General features: G+C 29.2%; 4 protein-coding genes across 5 annotated transcripts; 1 reads left to right on the top strand and 3 right to left on the bottom strand.

Annotated features, from left to right (window-relative positions):
- Positions 1 to 10724: 10724 nt before the first annotated feature.
- Positions 10725 to 14097, bottom strand: OCT59_006490 (uncharacterized protein; the record flags this gene model as incomplete). Its single annotated transcript, XM_025333963.2, has 5 exons — positions 10725 to 11803; positions 11890 to 12546; positions 12624 to 13663; positions 13943 to 13975; positions 14092 to 14097. 5 exons carry the CDS (start codon positions 14095 to 14097, stop codon positions 11662 to 11664), a joined length of 1878 nt encoding a protein of 625 aa, XP_025167830.2. The 3' UTR covers positions 10725 to 11661.
- Positions 14098 to 14324: 227 nt separating this feature from the next.
- Positions 14325 to 17175, bottom strand: OCT59_006489 (uncharacterized protein). 2 transcript variants are annotated; one of them, XM_025321831.2, is made up of 7 exons: positions 17009 to 17175; positions 16806 to 16923; positions 16619 to 16747; positions 16498 to 16547; positions 16235 to 16320; positions 16101 to 16165; positions 15660 to 16026 (listed from the first exon to the last, which is right to left on the bottom strand). In XM_025321831.2, the coding sequence occupies exons 1-7, from the start codon at positions 17167 to 17169 to the stop codon at positions 15859 to 15861; spliced, it is 777 nt and encodes a 258-aa protein (XP_025167831.1). In that variant the 5' UTR covers positions 17170 to 17175; the 3' UTR covers positions 15660 to 15858. The 2 variants fall into 2 exon arrangements, with proteins under 2 accessions (XP_065998098.1, XP_025167831.1); XM_066141295.1 differs by lacking the exons at positions 16101 to 16165; positions 16235 to 16320 and having other exon boundaries at positions 14325 to 16026.
- A 60-nt stretch (positions 17176 to 17235) lies between these two features.
- OCT59_006488 (uncharacterized protein) lies at positions 17236 to 18151 on the top strand. Its single transcript, XM_025321832.2, has 4 exons — positions 17236 to 17442; positions 17505 to 17608; positions 17682 to 17811; positions 17882 to 18151. Exons 1-4 carry the CDS (start codon positions 17289 to 17291, stop codon positions 17983 to 17985), a joined length of 492 nt encoding a protein of 163 aa, XP_025167832.1. The 5' UTR covers positions 17236 to 17288; the 3' UTR covers positions 17986 to 18151.
- On the bottom strand, positions 18039 to 19096 carry OCT59_006487 (uncharacterized protein). The gene is made up of 2 exons (XM_025328159.2): positions 18851 to 19096; positions 18039 to 18767 (listed from the first exon to the last, which is right to left on the bottom strand). The coding sequence occupies exons 1-2, from the start codon at positions 19050 to 19052 to the stop codon at positions 18139 to 18141; spliced, it is 831 nt and encodes a 276-aa protein (XP_025167833.1). The 5' UTR covers positions 19053 to 19096; the 3' UTR covers positions 18039 to 18138.
- Between the last annotated feature and the right edge of the window lie 1266 nt (positions 19097 to 20362).

The following is a 20362-nucleotide window of genomic DNA, read 5'->3' as shown; positions in this document are numbered from 1 at the left end:
TTTTGTAGGGAACGACTTGAGAACAGTCTTGAAGGACCTTGGGTAAGTTGAATGGAGGAAGTTTGGGAAATTAACTTAAAAGAAACATTCTAACATTTCTTTCTTTATTTATTTTTGCAGGAAACACCAGGAAAACCTCAGGTAAGTCGAATAGAGGGAGTTTTGGGAATTAATTTAAAAGAAACATTTTAACGTTTCTTTTTTTTCTTTATTTTTGTAGAGAAAGACTTGGGAACGGTCTTGGAGGACCTCAGGTAAATTGAATGGAGGGAATTTTTTGTGATTTAACTTAAAGAAATGTTCTAACATTTCTTTTTTTTCTTTATTTTGTAGGAAAAAACTTGAGAACGGTCTTGGAGGACCTCAGGTAAGTTGAATGGAGGAATTTTTGTGATTTGACTTAAAGAAACATTCTAATGTTTCTTTTTTTTCTTTATTTTCGTAGAGAACGCTGGAATGACTTGGGAATGTCTTGAAGACCTCGGGTAAGTTGAAAGGAAGGAGTTTTTATAAAATTAATTTAAAAGAAACATTCTAACGTTTCTTTTTTTTATTTTTGTAGGAAATGACTTGGGAACGGTCTTGGAGACCTCGGGTAAATTGAATGGAGGAAGTTTTTGTGGATTAACTTAAAGAAATGTTCTAACGTTTCTTTTTTCTTTATTTTTATAGGGAATAGCCTTGGAAAAGCTATTGTTGATGCAGTGTTATGAATAAAGAATCAGTCAATGATGTTTTCATCAGCAAATGATTTATTAAAGCGGGAATAAATATTTATTTCAAATGATTTTACTGTAGCTGTTAATGAATACTTGAGTGGTATAAAAACTAGAACCACATAATGCCTTAATCGGAAAATACTTTATATTTTATATAAATATTGAAATTTTATTAGCATGTTGAATAATTACGTCTAAATATAAAATTAATTACGTCAATACAATTTAATATGTCACAGTGCAAATTAATTACGTCAGTATAAAATCGATATAATTATAAATTTTTATTAATAGAATTATTTGATTACATTAACAAAATTATCAAGATTGATTTGCTTTGTAGAACAAAAGTATTCTCTCAAAGCTTCTTTTTTAAATTTTTTTATAAACTTAATTTCCTTATCATTTGAACCATAATTATTTTCCTGACATTGTAAATATAAGATCACTTTATCGTAACATTCAATAACTTCGTTATGAGTTATTGTTGGTAAAGGTTCCTCCTCAATTTCTTCTTTTTCTGGATTGTTAGGTTGAATAGGACCCCAGACATCACATATATAACTCATAACTGATCTGCATGAATTTAGCACTTTTTGCTCCTGCTAAAATAGACCTAATTTGCTAAAAATCAAATTATCACATTTTAAATCTATACTAATTTGCTAAAACTCAAAATATGAGTATAACTTTTTAGCAAATTGGCCTAAATTTCAAAAAAAATTATGTTTTTTGCAATTATCTCGGCATCTAGTGGTCCAATTTATGCGAACTTTTTTTTGTTTTGTAGCCCTTATCGAGCTCTACAAATTAAAAAAAAAATCCACATAAATCGGATTACTGGATGCCAAGATAATCGCAAAAAACTGAAAATAAAAAAAATGTTGCGAAACTAATCGGACGGTTTTTGGCCTGCATTATGCTTAATTTTGGCCAAAATATAACCCGGACCCCAAAACTAATATTTTTAAAATATTATCAATAAAAGTTAAAAAAAAGGATAAATTAAATTCAAAAAAAAGTACCAATTTGCTCAAATATAAAATATGACTTTGTAAAATCAACACAATTTGCTAAAACTTATAATTATGACTTTTAATTAATTTTCAATCAATTTGCTCTATCTAAAATTATGAGTTTAACCTAATTTTGATTGAATTTGCTAAAACTCAAATGTGAGTTATATATGTGATGTCCAGGGTCCTGGTTGAACTGCTTTTAAAATTTTATCATCAGAAATCATTTCCGTTGTTATCTCAGAATCATCATAAAGAACAAATTCTTCAGCTATAAAAGAATCTTTGAAATCAAGTTTATTTATTAAGACTTGAACTTCTTCCAACTCCTTTAGGCGTTCAAGTTAAAGCTCTGAACGGTTCCGGTTTGAACCGGGAACCGATCTGGAACCAGCAAAAAATTTGGTTCGGTTCTCGATTCAGTTTTGGACTTGGAACCGTCCAGTTCGGTTCAGTTCTATCCGAAATTAAGAAAAAATGCGAAAAAATGAATATACGACTATCCAGTAGTGTTTGAATCTGGATAAAAACCGTTATCCGGATAAAATAATTACTCAATCCGGATAAAAACTTTAATTTTGTAAAAGGTGGAATTAAATCCAATTATCAACAAATTTGAGTACTATGATCGTATTTGTAACACTAAGAGCTTTCAAACAAGCCATAAATCATAAAGTTCTAATCATTAGTTCATGAAATACAACAGTTTATCCGAAATCTGCAATCCGGATAAAATCCGACGAAATCCGGATAAAACCGCGGTTTTTACCCAGATAATCGCACTTTATCCGGATTGACCTTAGGCCAAACTGATTCTGATCCAAACACTACTATCAGTTGATCATACAAGACGGGCCATAAGCCTTCGTTAACTCCAATCTTCATCGAGACGCTCCGAATGGTGGTAAAATCAAGCTCTAGCATCGATAGATCACGAGATGGGACACATGGCTGAGTATTTCTTAAAAAATTTGCATTAGAAAACGATCCATTAATGCTAGAGACATGAATTTACCACCATTCGACGCATCTCAACGAGACGAATCTAATGGGCTATAATTCGTCTTTTTGCAATCACTGGATGGTCGTGTATTCATTTTTTCGCATTTTTTTTTAAATTTTCGAATGTCAAAAATTAAAATTCCGATACAAGCGATTAAACGCCATCTATTGATCACACAAAGACGAATTTTAGCTCATTGGATTCGTTTTCTAATGCAAATTGTTTAAGAACCACTCACCATGGGCTATCTCACGATCTATCGATGCTAGAGACTTGATTTTACCACCATTCGACTTGTCTCAGTGAGACGAATCCAATGAGCTAAAATTCGTCTTTGTGTGATCAATAGATGGCGTTTAATCGCTTGTATCAGAATTTTAATTTTTGACATTCGAAAATTTAAAAAAAAATGCGAAAAAACGAATACACAACCATCCAGTAATTGCAAAAAGACAAATTATAGCTCATTAGATTGGTCTCATTGAGATGCGTCGAATGGTGGTAAATTCATGTTTCTAGCATCAATGGATCGTTTTCTAATACAAATTTTTTAAGAAATACTCACCATGTTCTATCTCGTGATGTATCGATGCAGGACCCCGCTTACTTATAAGATAGGTCACCCCCAGGCCTAAGGTAAAAATCATATATAAAATTCTTTGCAGATCCTACTATAAAAGGAAATTTTATGTTACATTGTTATGATTTTTTTCTTTTTTAGCTAATTAACCAATAGAATTTAAGAAAAAAGTAAGGTAAAAACTATTAGTAAAGAGCCAATTTTCTACAGTGACCTTTATTATAAGTAAGCGGGGTCTTATCGATGCTAGAAACTTGATTTTACCACCATTCAACGCGTCTCGATGAGAGGATTCCAACGAGCTATGGCACGTTCTTGTACGATCACTGGATGGTCGTGTATTCATTTTTTCGCATTTTTCTTAATTTCTCGATAACCGAACCGAACCGACGGTTCGCTTGGGTCCATTTCAGTTTTGGTTCTACCTGAACTGCAAAAAAACTGAACCGAACTGATCCATTCGGAGCTTTAGTTCAAGTTCAAGTTATATATCAGCATTGTTCTCATAAACTTCACGGTTGACACTTTCATTATCACTTGGCTCACCATATTCAAGTATAATACCTGTTTTTAGCCAACAATTTTTGATTGTATCATTTGTAACATTATCCCACACACGTGCAATATATTTGATACATTTTTTAATGTCAATTTCACCAAGTTCAGTGCCATGTTCATTGAAATTATCAAAAGCCTTAAACCGATTATGCAAATACAACTTTCTATATTGTACCTAAAATAAAAAAATCAACATTAAATTTAAAACAATTACAGTGAACAAATAAAGTTTACTTCTTACTTTAAAACTATTAATGATTCCTTGATCGCAGGGTTGAAAGTGTTGGAGAAAGGTATTCAATGACAATATTCGTGAGAGTTGTATTTTCAGATAAAGACGTGTGAAGATTCGTCAACAAATAGAAGTATGTGCCTATTTTGTGCTTTCATATAAGAATCTAATTTTTTAAGATAATCGTTCCAGATAGACACTTGCATCCAACTTTTTTTATTCCAATAATAATTGACCAGGAGGGAATTTTTGTTAATATTTTTAAGCACTCTGGAATTTTCATATTTATGTATAAATAGGGGGTGCAATTTTTCAGTTCCAGTTGAATTGCAAGTAAATAAAATAGTTACACGATCCTTAAATTGCTTAGTTCTAATCAGCATGAAAAATCTATTGTAATTTAGCCAGTTTTTCCGGTAAATTTTTGATAAATCCGGTAAAATTTTATGATCCCGGTCAGATTTCCAGTATATTTTAAAAATAAATTAAGTTTACCAAAAATATTTTTAATTCTGGTCATATAATTCCGGTTGAAAAAATAAATTTCCGGAATTGTTATGCTTTGCCGGTAAAATTCCGAAATTTTTGCAAACTTTTTTTTCACGCTGGTTCTGGCCTTGCCATCGAACTATTAGATATTATACGATTTGGTTTCATTTTCCAGAAGAAACCCGTCTTATCACAATTAAAAATATCTTTTGGATCATAATTTCTTAATATTTGACGAAGTTTTTCTCTTATTGAATTAAGATCTTAAATTGGTGCACTACCTCCTTCCCCTACGAATTTAATATCAGATGCTTAAGATCATGTTTCTTTTAAAATTATCAAGCACCCACTTGATGCTTTGAATTTTTCTTCATTATACAATAAGACAAAATCTAATGCCTTTGTTATCAAAATACTTTTAGTAAGAATAAAATCCAGCTTGAAGTGCTTTATCTATCCAGACAGTAAGTGCTTCTTCAATAATAGAAAACTGAGTTTTTTTTTTGCATTTTAAATTGGCTTGATATGAATCATTATCTATTGCAAACTATCAGTCTTTCTCTTTCAGAATATCACTCACCATTCCTTCACTAACATCATATTCTTTTGCTAAGTCCTTTTGTTTTAAAAAAGGAGTGGATATTTTCTTTAAACAAACCTCCTTTTTTTGGGCTGATGTAAGTGATTTACGCTTTCTAGGAGTTTCTTTTGGTATATTATTGATATCAAAGAGAAGAATAAATGAAAGTAATGATAAGTATAGTGTAAAAATCCATTTTTATATAAATAATTACTATATTTAACAAAATAGCAAGGGGTAAATTATCTTATATAGAAAATTACAAAAAATTTACTAGTATTACTAAAGAATGTTCAATTAAAAACCGCAAAAATTCTTCGTTATAATGAAAAAAAAATTCATTGTAAAAAAATCCGTTATATGGTGGCTGTCACCTATAAACAACAATAGTCCAAAATTTTGAAATTTATTTATTTATATTGTGTAACTTATGTTTTAAAGTACTTTGTCAAAATATTAATCGCTTATAATGCAAAATTTTTTTTTTGCCATATTACATGGAATTCTTGTGGATTTCCATGGAATTTTTGTAAAATCCATAAAAATTACATGAAAACTAGTCCGAAATTTTATATTTTTATTATTGCTACTTATTAAAATTATCCAACTTTAACCCATAATATTAATTAAAATTCTTATTAAATTCTATAAAATAATCCGATAGAAATGTTCAGTACATGTTGCTATATCATTTTATCAGTTTAGTTTTTTCTTTTTACTATTCAATTTACAATTTATAAAAATTTGAAGTCACTTAATATTAGTGTGATTTATAGGTGACAGCCACCATACCAAATGGCATATTTATATAAGCAATTCACACACTTTACTTTATACTACATTATACAATAAATAAATAGTAGACTTCGTTATTATACATGAAACTGAAATTGGTTAATTTTGACCTCCAAAATGGTCGAAATGGTCGAAATGATTTTGACTTGAGCCCCTCCAAAAGTCAAAATGGTCAAAATTACGTCATAGTTATATGATTTTATAGTAACAATAATATTAAAATTCAAAGTTAACGAACTCTGCATCCAGTGATTCGATATTTATGATCTTTATACGGTTGGATTCAGCTCATCGAGAGGATTCCAATGATATGTATTTTATATCTGTAGCATCAATATTGACGGAGTTATTCGCGTTAAAAATTTTATATTAAATTATAATTATAAAATTCAAAGTTAACGATCTCCGCATCCAGTGATTCGATTTTTATTATCTTTACGCGATTGGATTCAGCTCATCGAGAGGATTCCAATGATATGTATATCATATTTGTAGCATTAATATTGACGGAGTTATTTACGTTTAAAATTTGGTATTAAATAGTCTTATAATTTTTATAGTAAACAATAATTTTAAAATTCAAAGTTAACAATCTCCGCATCCAGTGATTTGATTTTTATTATCTTTACGCGGTTGGATTCAGCTCATAGAGAGGATTCCAATGATATGTATTTCATATCTGTAGCATCAATATTGATGGAGTTATTCATGTTTAAAATTTTATACTAAATTATAATTATAAAAATCACATGACTATGATGTAATTTCGACCATTTTGACTTTAATTTCAACTTTTGAACTTTCCAAGTCGAAATATTTCTACTTTTGGGCTTTAATTTTGACTTCATGTATATTCGTTATATCAAGGTTTTTTTTATATTTAAAATTGGTATTACATTGGATGATTCGTTATATCATATTATTTGTTATATTAAGGTTCGTTGTAGAGAGAGGAGACTGTACATGCAAAATTGCATTAATTAACCTATGATTTTCTTGATTTTTGCATAGAAAATATTATGAAATTTATGTTAAAATTATTTTATAAATCATTTTTTTAGAATAGTTGTCTTATAAATGAATTTTTGCATTTGTAAAAATCAGCAAATTTTACAAAGTTCTATAAAGTTAAATGCATTGCATCTTTCATTTATATACCTTAGAAATTTGGAATTTGCATATGTTATGTAATTCACCTTAATCTACAACTTTTATTAAACTTGTAAAGATCAAAGATGGTTTAAAAGGCTAATTTAAACTTTATAATATATAGATAATAAATTATTGACAGTTAATATATTAAAAAAAATTGTGTAGTAAATTTATCTAAAACTTAAAAAAACATAAAATAATAATTACTTTCTATTAAGTAATTATTAAATTAATTAAAGTAGTTTTTAAATTTATTATATCATGAATCAAATAACAGTATTTTTGTCTTTAACATCAATAAAAGTAAATTATTAATAAAATATTCATTAATATTTAAATTACTATTACTTGTTATATACTAATACTATGAATATATAACTAGTACTATTGGATGCATTTTGATGAAATTGATGAAATAAATTTAATAAGCTATTGTACAATCTTGTATGATTACTGAATAATAAAATAATTATAGAGGTCTCTGGAAAAAAATTCAAATTTACTAGTAATTTTACCAGCGATCCTATTGGTTAATTAATCCAAAGGGGAAAAAAATCATAACAATTTAATGTAATATTTCCTTTTTTAGATGTAATTTATTTATATATAGTAGGATCAATAAGCGGGATCATATTATATCTGAAAAATTACACTAAATAACCTGCTGTTTTTTTTATTTTCACTTAGAAAACATCAGTAATTTTATTAAAAAAATGTTATTTCTTTTTTAACAAATATTTTTCTATATTAAAATTTTTTACTATATATTTTTTTTTAAGATTTCTGAAATAAAACTAGGCATATATTTATTGTAAATCTGTTAAAGTTACATAATATATATAATTTTATCTATTCTATAAATTTACTTAATAGTAAAAAATATATTTAGAATGTCAATTTTTATTTTTACATATGGTATATTTTTCTGATCGGCAAATTTTAAAAATAAATATTATTGCTAAAATTAGTTGTACAGTCAACTCCTTAATTAGTATCCTGCATATGCGACTTAAAATGACTTATATAAACTCGCATAACATAAATAATATAGTTAAAGTATTATAAAAATTAGTGTAGGACAAATTTTATCATATAAAAAATTGATTCAAAACTCAACTCGATTTAACTCGTAAGGAATACTAACTCCTTTTATAATTACTCTCATTATAGTTATATAATTTACATTTTACTATATAATCACACCAGTTGAATGTTCAAAATACTTTATTATTAAAATCTATCCTATATAGTTACAATCTATCTATAGTTACTATCATATCTATTCTTAAAAATCTTATATTAAAAAGAACTGTTTATAATTACAGTTATATAAAGAATATATTAAATAACTTGACATCTAAAAATCATAACTATAGCTTGTTAGAATTATCTTATTGAAATGAATCAAATAGTAGTAGTTTATCTTTTTACTGTGCAAATGATCTTTATAACGTTTTTTATTTATATTCAAAAAAATTTACAAGTTAACATATGAAAGCTAAATCTAATCTAAAAAAAGACTATAAAACAATCACTTATAATAGTAATACATTTCTCAGATTAATACATGATCACTGTGAAATAACTAAATAGTTTAAAAAACTAAACTTATAAAAGGCAAGAAAAGCAAAAGGCACAAAAGATTAAAGAATCGAAAAGAAGTGTCTGTGAAAACGAAGAAAGAAAAAAAAAAAGAATAAGTTAGTTGTGCATAAAGTAAAAAATAATAAAAAGAAAACAAAATTTAAATTAAAAAATTATAACTAAAGTTGCCTGCTGAAATTAGGGAATTTCGGCATGTCAAAATTGTCAAAACTATTTTGACATTTTAACATTGGCTCTCTGATTTGTCGAAATGCTAAAATAGTTTTGACATATTAAAATTGTCAAACCCTAAAAATATTACATTTTACTTAATAAGCTTGTATCCATGATCGTGAAAAAGATAAACATAGTAACTTGTTGAAATTGTCTCATAATGATGAGTTGAATAGTTGTTATATCATCTTTCTATTTTGCTAGAAGTTTACGGCCAAGACTTTTCCAATCTACCTGTTTATAGAGCAAGTTCGCCTAGTATTCTATCATCCACAAGAATATCTATACCACCGAGTACTTAAGTTCCTCAGGTAGACAGCACCATAAATGAGAACATTCCTATCAGACTACTTTTAAGGCTAATCTGAAGCTAAGATACGCCACCTATTTATTCTTACATCCATTGCATAATACTAGTACTCAATTTATTTTACAACCTTAAAGAGCATCTACTTTCATGAAGGACTTTCAACAGGTAACATCAACCATCTAGTACCCTTTTATACCACCATTTTAGGTACGAATTCTCACTCAAAAGCCATTACAGCCCACAATTATCCAGTACTGATAATACAGTTGTTTACCCCAAACGGTTTACTTCCATTGTAGTGACCACTTAAACAGGAAGTAGCGGGCTAGTATCTAGAATCACCCCTTAAGGTGGGTATCAACTACCAGGGATCACTAACCAGGATCCAAAGAGTAGAGAATCGAATCTCATAACCATGCTACCTATTTTGTACACAAACATCTTGGTTAGCCTAAGACTCAACAGAAGGTCAAACTACCACTAAAACATTGCACCCTCAGCTTTACTATCTATCTAAGACGACTATCTAGCCATTACTGATTCCAAGTGGTATTATGGAGTGACCACTCAGACAGGAAGTTCCCCCTAAGGTATAGTAGTAACCTCAAGAACAGAATTGCATACATACTAATAGCCTCATAGGGAACGTTAAAAGGATATCATGACCTTTTGTTGAAATGTGCAGTCCAACTGTTTTTAGTATTTTCAGTATTTTTTTGTTATAAATAAAATAGAAATAATTTGAAAATGGTGATAAACAACTTTACTTAAGTATAAAAAGGTAGTGTTATTTGGTGATAAAATTAAAGTTTATGAAAATTTGAATATTAAGATTAATCCAGAAATGGTTAAATAAATCATTTAAAAATTATAATTTTTATATAAAATTACTATAATTTAACTTATTTTTTCGTTGTTCGATTGTAGGTATATATTCGAATAATCATTTATTTTAATACGTTTTGCATGACTTGAACGAAAAGAAGTTTGTGAAATTCATAATTCCTAATATGTTCAAATGTTATATTCCAAACTACTTCCTAATTTCCCTATATTTATTATTTCATAAATCATTTAAAAATTATATAATTTAACTTAATTAATAATTTACCATAATTAACTTTAATTACTATGTTGATTTCAGATATCATCAAAAAGTATCTTAAATGCTAATTTGAATTATATATAAAAAACTAGGCTATGGCTTTATTAAATTTAAAGAGTGTTTATATAGAAAAACTAATAACCGCTAAATTTGATCCATATAATCTGCATTTACTAAAGTTATCACAAAATTTTATGAAAAACGCAAAATTAATCATCGTCCCTGATCCTAAATAATCTAAATAACACTTTTATAATTCAACATAACAAGTGAGACTTTTGGTTTAAAAATATACAAGAGATTTTTTTTATAACACCACAAAAAAATCCGAAAGTTAATAATATAAGTCGTAACACATTTATATATATATAAAAGAGTAAAAAAATTGAATGCATTGTTTTGTATACACAATTGTTTTAAAATACTGAGTTATATAAGAAAAAGAAAAAAAATATATATATATAATTTTCGCGAATTTTCGTGTTCGGAATATAATAAAAGAAAGTAAGGATATGAAGTTTTGAAAAAACAAAATAAAAAAAAAATAAAAATAAAAAAATAAAATAAAATAAAAAATAAAATAAGATAAAAATAAAATAATATTATAGTCAACAAAAACATTATCCGAAAACGAATAAGCGAAAGGAAGAAAAGAAAGAAAAAAATAAAATAAAAATTATCTTAATATAACATGAAAGGTATTCCCCTTTTCTATTCTTTATCTTTCACTTGTATTCCCAACCAGAATATCAAAACAAAATATATATATTGTAATTTTCAAGTAATATAATAAATCCCCTTGTGTATAAATTTTTTCTACAATAATATGTCTACTGTAATAAAACAAAAAAAAAAATTCTGAAGGTTGGGAACAATGGGGATGATAATATAAAAAAAAACCTATAATTATAAGTAATATGTATGAAACAAAAAAAAAGATATGTGGCATGAAGCTACGCAAATGACCCATTAATAAAATAATGAAAGACGGATTCGGATCTATAGCTTCTAACTATAAAGTAAAAAAAAAATATAGATACAAAGAAAAATTTTTTTTTTTTTAATATTGGATGTGTGTTTAGTAATAATGATAAATTCATAATTATTTGACCTGTTTTTTTTCAAAAAAAAAGAAAAGAAAAGAAAATGATAATTATTACAAAGTCATTTTATGTACTGATTTTTAAGGCCAAATAATGTAAAACGATGCTTTTTTTGTCGTCTTTTTACATCTTGAACTTTTTTTTTTTTTTTCAAAAAAAAAAAAATACTTTGCAACCGCACTTAACTTTCTTCATAAAGGTTCATTTCTTAGGCTTATTTATCATGGGATTAACAGCACACATCCAGATACGTGTTTTGTAAATTTTGAATAGGTCACGGACCAATTCACGGAAATCAATACGACGCTCAGCAATAAAATAAAAAGTAAGTTTGCGTCGATCCCTGCAATATTAGTTTGTACTCGCATGATCAGAATACAATATATAAAGAAATTAAATAAAATCAAAGTAGAAAGTGATTACACTTACCACTGATATTCAGCATCCACAACTTCCATTGGTAATTTCTTTTGACGAACTTTTGTCTGACATACTAACATAGCTTTTGCTTCATCTTGACTTTTAGTTACTAACATTGTGATTTCTGCTGGCTGGGCCAACCGATAAATACGTTTCGGATGAATTTCTTTACTCATACGGTGTCCATCATTCATGGCGTCAGCTTGTTGTTGTTGTAATAATTGAACTTGATGAGGCATGATCGAATCATTAGTAACTTTTCCCAAATCTTTACCACGATCCGCCTCAACAATAACAAGATCACCCTTTTTCACCATAACATCACTGTTTTCCGCTACATAAAACAAATCTGTACGACCCGCTTTGAATTCTACGAGAAATAGCGGACCATGTGTTGGAACAGCATGTAGTGGAAGACCTTTTCCAAGTTCATTCCATGCTCTGGTACGATGTTCATCGTTATCAAAATAATCATCAATGTCCTCTGGAATACTTGCATACCCCGTATCATTGGTATATGATGCTTGTGGTACATTAGTTAAATGGAGAGATTCCAAAGCATCAGATATATATCTCGATTGTTGATTTGTTGAAAATGAAATTGCAGGTCCCGCAACCGAATGTCGTCTTTGCACAAGGTGCGCATATGTTGGATCGATCGCGGTTCTATTTAATGAGAGTATACAAAAAAAAAAACAAATTAAAATCGATCATAAAATGGTCGAATATTAATTATATCATACCGATGATTAAGCATTCGCAAATCTTGATTGTCATTAATATACTGATATTCGTTTCCATACGTAGGAACCTGTGAAAGTGAAAATCGGCGTTGTCTCATTTTTTCACCAGCCATGACTGCTAAGTAAGAAGAAGGTGGTGCAGGCTGTCTTGGTGCATTTAAGCTATCCCACATACCATAATCAGAGGTACCAGGAACAGAACGTCTGTGATGAAGAATTGGACCATCACTCTGTGATCCTTGATTATTCCAAATTGACCCAGATTCTGAATACTGCTCAGAATCACGGCGATAATCATTAATTTCGTCCTGAGAAAGATCATGATTGCCCGATATAAATGCCGCGGCCGAAGACTTTGACCTTACACGAAATTTCATATTGAATTGTGATATATCATCGGTTTCTTCCTCCATAACAGGGAGTGAATGACGATATGCAAACCGTAAACCACCTTCACTATCACGACGAGACGCAGAGGTTGGAGCATAACCAAACAAATCAGTATCATGTTGCCCGACTGAAAAAGAAAGACTTCTGTGTTGACGATATTGCGGGTGAGGAGGGACTGGTACAGGCAATTTTCCAGTGATACCAGGGGGTGAACTCATCTCTCGTTCATATGATGAATTATTATCATCATTTTTTGAAACAGGAGGAGGAGTAGGAGATGCTCGAGGTACAGCTTTAGATCCTGAATTAGGAACTTGTTGTTGGTTCTTTTCATTCCAAATGGATGTAGCACTGCTCCACTGTAATCCTCCTAAAGCACTCCATTTACCACCATTCGCGCTATTTCCTTCACCATTTCCACTTGGTATACCTTCAACATAAGCTTGAATTTCGTCTGGGCCGGGCCGAATATAGTTTGTAGGCGGACTTCCAACAACTTTCCAATTATACGGTACTGAATTAGATGACGTAGTTGGGGAATTTGATGCTGGTGAAGGACTGTTTTTGCCGCTACGATTCTCGCCATTAGCGTTAATTGATTTATTCGATGCTGATGCGGGGCTAGAAGCTCTACCAGCGGTTGACTTGGTCTAAAGTGAATCCAATTTAAAAAAATAAAATAAATATAATATATACTATATACATATTGCAGAAAATTATGGTTATTCCAATAATTAATAAAGGTATGGAAAGTAGATCTTAAATCGAATTGTTTAAAGAACAATTTGTGGCTTCAATTGGTTTTTTTTAATAATCAATTCTTTCTTTTCCTATTGCTATTTAATAAATGTTTGATGTCACACAATATTTGTGGCTTGGGATGGGAAAAGGTCAAAAAGTAAAACACTATATTATATGTTATTACTTACAGTCTTCCAAGCATTGGAGACAGGCTTCTCTTGCTAAATTTTGTAGTTTAAAAAAAAAAGGAAAAATCTTTTCAGGCATATGCGTGAGAAATAAAAATACTCGAGATTTGCAGTTTGTTAGGTTGCTTTATATAATAAATATACCATACCTCCATTATTGTATTTTAACCTTTTATTTCAAGGTGGAGTTATTAATAAATAGAATAGATTTAAATAATGCGTTAGGTAATAGAACTTAACCCAGAAGTGATCATTAAGATGTATAATATATCAAATTATAGGAAATTTTATTTGTATCCTTACCTTTACAGAAACACTCTGTTACTTACACAAATAAATATATCGTACAAGTTAAAAAAAAAAAATTTTGTCGTGCAAAAGTATGCACACACTTAAACGTGGAATATATTCTAGACAGAAAAAATAAAAAAAAAATATGAAAAAAAAGTATTATTTTTTTGTATATAAAAAATTCTAAACTTTTGCTTATAATAACTTTGTATGCATACAAAAGTCTATTTATCAGTCTAACGAGCAGGTTCTATTCTCTTTGGACCACGAGAGCCAGAGGTCTTTTTGGGGAATATAAAATATGCGAGTTTCTACACTAAGGTCCAGAAAAGGTATTTACAAAAGGGGTAGTGAAGAAACAGAGTTTTCCGTAGAGTTTTCGAGGGATGATTACAAGGGAAGGAACCGAAGGAAGGATTTAGGAGAGGAGAACAACCTGTAGCAATGTCGTAAACGAAAAAGCAAGGATCAGCCAAAGAAGTTAAGATCGTTTTGGAAGAAAAGGGAAAGAATAAATAATATGGAAGAATTGGGTGACTTATTTTGTGCAAGTCGCACGAAACCGGCCAAAGGTCCAAATCATACTAAGGTGTTCCGCAGGAATGAAATATATATATACATGTATATATATTAAAATAAAATAACATACCCAATCTGAAACTAATCAGTTATGTTCAAAAATTCACATAGGATTTGCCTTTGAAAATTGATAAGCGGATAAAATTTGGGTGAAGAATAATGGGAAATAAAAAGAGTGGGCATAGTGAAACATTACACTAATACAAACAAGGAATGTTTTCACATCGAAGTTTACCTGTTTATTCTTTAATTTTTAATCATTTAAGAATTTTTCATTTCTGCACTTGAACGCTGACTTTGCTTAAAAGAAAGAGAGACAAAATAAAATTCATTATCAGGAAATTAATAGTGATATTGTTATTGTGAAAATATCTGATAAAGTGATGTAATGCGTAACAAATGATCGGGGGAGGTGAAAACGTGGGGTTTTAAGCCACAAGTTTATCGAGAGCGAACGCTGAGTGCGCAGTATTTTGAACAAAAATATTTATATGTTGTGTAAATTATAAATTCATTGATGCAATTAATGGTCTTTTTTTAAGATCATTTCTTTTTTTAAAAAAAAACTTTGCATAAATCGTGAATAATTTGTATAATGAAATATTTTATCATTAATTTTAATGTTCTGATTAAAAAATTTAAATTTGATCTAATTGATCTAATTCAAATAGAAAATTTTTGGTAGCAATTTACCATCGGAGGGTAGACATTATTAATCAAAGAAAATCGAATTTACTTAGTGTAACTAGTATAACCCGTGACATTTTATAACTATTACCAATCTATATGTAAATCAATGCATGAAACAATTGACAGTCGATCAAAAATAGATCGCTGAACACCGATTATAGTAAAATAGATGACCAAATATATTTTAATAAAATAAAATGAGCATAAAGGAGGATTAAAGCGTTGAATTAAGTGAAAGAGTTAGAATGTAGAAGAAGAATGAGCAGCATTTGTACTGAATGTATATTAATGAAGCATATACTATTGTTCATCATTATGAAACGTTTACTTTTCGTCTATTCTTTTACAATATGATTTTACACATCATTTTCTTTCTCGTCAACATTTACTACAGCTGTTCCCATAAAAATTTCTTCAACCACATCCGTAGGTGACTTGTCTCCAACCTTACGAAGAAAAGAATTCGCCACCAACGATGAAGTGATAGGAGTAACATGGGTTGCTTGTGCGTAATATGCCGATCCCTAGAATTATTAAAAAAAAAAGAGTAAATATTTCCACAAAATGAAAAGAATTCTATATATAAAATAATATATACAAGAGAGGAATTCGAACGAGAACGCTTTATATGATGTGGACTAAAGCTTGATCTGAAAGCACGAGCTAAAATATATAAATTCGGATAAGCATTTAGTAAAAAAATCATTTTTTTTTAAAAAGAGTATAACTAACGTGATCTTTCATCATCCTGTCGTTCACTTTGTTCTGATATTACTCCTGCAATTCCACCAAAAATTTGCGTTTTTTTGAGGGGCGGTCTAAGATATATTAAAACGCATAAGAAAATATGTATATATCAATGAATAAAATTTCCCCTCAACCAAATAAATACATACCCATGTTAATGTTTGCAAAAATTTATATATACACACACACATACATATATATTACAGTATTTATAAAATTTACGAAGAACGAATAAAATTGTTACTTACACTTTATAACTACTAGAATTTACTATAGTTTGTTTCATATTAATTGTTAACTATGAAAAAGATTAATTGTAATGATTATAAAAAAAAAGTGAGACGAAAAAGATATTAAAAAAAATTATACTTTAAGTGTCGAATTGATTTTACTGTCTTGTAACAAGTATCTTCGAGTCATTGCATTTAATCCAACATATTCGGAAAGATTTAACGATAATTTTCCAATATTATTTATTTCTTTACCTCCATTTAATTCCTAGAAAAAGTAATTAATATAAAAGAAAGAAAATGAATGAAAAAAACTATATTCTTACTTGTTTAATTTTAAGATTTAGTTCACATGGCATTAAAACACCATCTTTCCCTATGACAATTTGTACAAAATTTTCTAATTTATAGTTCCAAAAAATAGAATGATCCTTAATAGGTGCTCTATTTAGCAATTTCAGAAAAGGAGTTTAAGATAAAATTCTAAAAACGTCAGTAGAATATATAATATTGTAACGAATTATATTACCGACTAGTCATACTATTTGACTTCTCTCCATTTTTTAATTTCAATTTTACATAGTAAAGACCTGTTACTAAGGGAACATTTGCTAATTCTTGAATAAAAACCTCAACTTCGAATTCTACTTTGCGATTTTTGGGAACAAGCAGCAGAGAAAGTGAATCCATTTGATTGGAGCATTGTTAAAATTTTCCATCCGTTATAATCTGCGGTTTGTGTCACAAAACACGTGTATATAACCGTATGTTGTTTTTGTTCGGACCTTTATGTATGCAAATGAGTTAAAATGGCAGAAGCAGTAGCAAGAAGATTACTTAAAGAACTCAAGGATTATCAAAAAGAACCAAATCCAGATCTTGCCAAGTTATCTCCCATATCAGATGATAACATTTTGGTTTGGAATGCAGTTTTGCGTGGAGAGTCGGATACTCCTTACGAAGGTAACGTAAATTATTAATAATTTTAAACTTCATATGTTCATGACTTTCTTAACTTAAATCAGGAGGTCATTGGACTTTACGTATTGAAATTCCAAAAACATATCCAATTCACCCACCAAAAATCAAGTTCTTAACGAGAATATGCCATCCAAACATCTCTTTCAAAGTAGGAAAAATTTTATCCATTTATCTCGTGCAATTATTAAGAAACTATTAATATATATATTTTCTAAATATAGACCGGAGAAATATGTCTCGATATCCTGAAAACAGCTTGGAGTCCTGCGTGGACTTTGCAGTCCGCGTGTATGGCGATCAGATTATTGTTGTCAAATCCGGAACCGACAAGTCCACTAAATTGCGATGCTGGTAAGAAAATATATTGGTTATTTTTTGTAATTAATATATTAAATAAGATGTACTCTTTTAATATCAACAGCAAATTTGCTTCGATGCGGTGATTTTATGGGGTATGAATCTTTAGTGAAGATGTACACTCAGCTTTACGCAATGGATCAACAAGAAAACGAAGCAAATAGTTAAGATAACAATTAATATCAGTTTATATCAATTCAATTTATAGCAATTTATATTGTTATGTCAAACTAGATGTAAGCTTTATATTGGTTTTTAATAACATTATAGTATTATATATAGAAAAGAATTTAAATAATGAATTCTTATTGAGAAAAATTTTTAAGTCATTCCTAATTTTTGCTCTAATTTTTCAAATTCTCGTTGAGAAATTGATTCTTCTTCATCCAAAACTTGTTCTACGCAAGTAACTTCCGGAATATAATGCATTAACATATTTTCAATACCATTTCTAAGTGTGACAATTGAAGAGTCACAAGATCTGCAAGCACCTTTCAGTTTCAACTTAACAACTCCATTATCAAATCCTTTATATTCAATATCACCACCATCATCTTGTATTGCAGGTCTAATTCTTGTATCCAATAATTCTTTAATCATTTGAACAATTTCAGGATCATCATCTTTAATTTTTGTATCAGAAGGTGTTTGAACTTCTGTCAATATTGGTTGTCCCGAGGAAAAGAAATCCATAATATTTGCGTATATATCGGGTTTCATTAATTGCCAAGGTGTATCCTGATCTTTGCTAATTGTAATAAAGTCAGGTCCGAAAAATACGCCTCGGACACCTTCTATCTGAAATAATTTTTTTGCAAGAGGTGAAATTGTCGCCGAATTTCCTGAAAGAAATTCTGCAGTATTACCGTCTGTCATAACTGGTACTCCGGGTTTAAATTTTAAAGAGTCCTGATTAGGCGTAATTTCTGTTTGAATGAACATTGTACGAACTATAATAAAAGAATTTTTATACCGGATTAAAACTAATTAATTACAAAAAAGAGATAATAAACAGTACTAAATAATAATTCACCTTGACATTGATAACTTGATAACTTATACAATTTTCCCTTATTTATATTAACATTTTTTATTCCATTTATTATTTCAAAAGAACGTAAAGGACCACAAGAATTTAACGTTATGAATGTTCGTGCACGCATTGAACGACGCTGTATGTGAAAAGAACTTCTTACTGCACTGCTAAGATTCAATAAAACTCGTCTGGATTGCATCTTTAACGCAAAAAAAGAATTGGCAAACTGTATGGTCAAATAAGCAAAAATATGAATCTTTGACCCGTCACATGTATTAATCTTACGCACTGCATGCACGTTGTCGATCACATATTTTACAACCATGAAATAGAATCGACGACGTGCATTCACGTACGTGACGGATCATATTTGCGTCAAATAAAATTTGATTGTCTAAAAAAAGAAAGTATGTGGTTTATACCTTAATAAGGATTGGGTATAACATGAAAATTGATAGTTACAAAGGTAACACGATCGGAAATTTTAAATTTTAAATATCTCGTTTCTAGTTATCACTGAATTTTTTCGCACAAAAATGGCTACACAGTCTAGTTTTGATAATATTGAAGTTGAACCACTTCTATTACCTAGTTCACCCTCTTTTCAAAATAAAAAAGTATGGTATAAAACGCCTTCAGCATATTGGTTATTACCAATGTTTATTGTAGTATCAATAACTAGTGGACTAACTATAGCAGCGGAAGTGCAGCTATATTTAAGAACAGTATGTCATTATTATTACTCAAGAAACGGAAATTTCACTTCTGATTTTTCATTTTCTTCAATAAATGATACTGATAAAGATTGTAATAATGCTGATGTGCAAGCAATAACTTCACGTTTTCTTATGGCTTTGAATCTATGTTCTGCTATTCCAGGTAAATGCATTTAAAAGGAAAGAATCCGAATTAAAATTTATGGCATCTGGCTAAAATTCTTAATTAATTATCAGCTATATTTGTTCTTGGCCCACTTGGAACATTATCAGATAGAAAAGGACGTAAAAGAACTTTATTAATATCAACCACAGGAACAATTCTAAGCACATTAAATTTATTATTGGTCGGGAACTTTTTAGATACATTCGGAATATATTTCTTCTTAGTAGGATCAGTAGTAGAAGGAATGACTGGTGGATTCTTTTCATTATCCGAAGCAAGTTATGCATACGCAACAGATTGTACTTCATCAACACGAAGGTATTTAAATTATATTAATAAATACTAATTCAACATAAACAAGAGAGTGGTTTTAGATTCTAAAGATTAAAAGAAAGTCATTTATAAAGATATTCTTAGTTAAGATTATTCATCTTTTAATGATTTCTTCTCAATAGGAACGTGATATTTGGATGGATACAAGGAGCTATGTTTGCAGGATTTTCAATAGGACCAACGATTGGAGGGTGGATAGTGAAAATCACGGACAATTTACTTTCAGTATATTATGTAAAACTCGTTATAAATATCATGCTATTTTTCTTTTTTCTTTTTATTTTACCTGAATCT

Source organism: Rhizophagus irregularis, chromosome 14 (genome assembly GCF_026210795.1).
Source record: "Rhizophagus irregularis chromosome 14, complete sequence".
Lineage (NCBI taxonomy): Eukaryota > Fungi > Glomeromycota > Glomeromycetes > Glomerales > Glomeraceae > Rhizophagus > Rhizophagus irregularis.
The sequence above is the reverse complement of the archived record's forward strand: the minus strand, read 5'-3'. Positions and strand labels throughout refer to the sequence as shown.

Bases quoted from the DNA above. Each gene is read 5' to 3' on its own strand.
- OCT59_006489 (XM_025321831.2), bottom strand. From the start codon at position 17,169: ATGGATTCACTTTCTCTGCTGCTTGTTCCCAAAAATCGCAAAGTAGAA. The intron at 16,748-16,805 runs GTAAGAATATAG...TACTTTTTCTAG, and splicing joins TAAATCTTAAAATTAAACAA to GAATTAAATGGAGGTAAAGA. The intron at 16,548-16,618 runs GTATAATTTTTT...TCTTTTTCATAG, and splicing joins AAATCAATTCGACACTTAAA to TTAACAATTAATATGAAACA.
- OCT59_006488 (XM_025321832.2), top strand. From the start codon at position 17,289: ATGGCAGAAGCAGTAGCAAGAAGATTACTTAAAGAACTCAAGGATTAT. The intron at 17,609-17,681 runs GTAGGAAAAATT...TTCTAAATATAG, and splicing joins ATCCAAACATCTCTTTCAAA to ACCGGAGAAATATGTCTCGA. The intron at 17,812-17,881 runs GTAAGAAAATAT...TAATATCAACAG, and splicing joins TCCACTAAATTGCGATGCTG to CAAATTTGCTTCGATGCGGT.
- OCT59_006487 (XM_025328159.2), bottom strand. From the start codon at position 19,052: ATGCAATCCAGACGAGTTTTATTGAATCTTAGCAGTGCAGTAAGAAGT. The intron at 18,768-18,850 runs GTGAATTATTAT...CTTTTATTATAG, and splicing joins ATCAAGTTATCAATGTCAAG to TTCGTACAATGTTCATTCAA.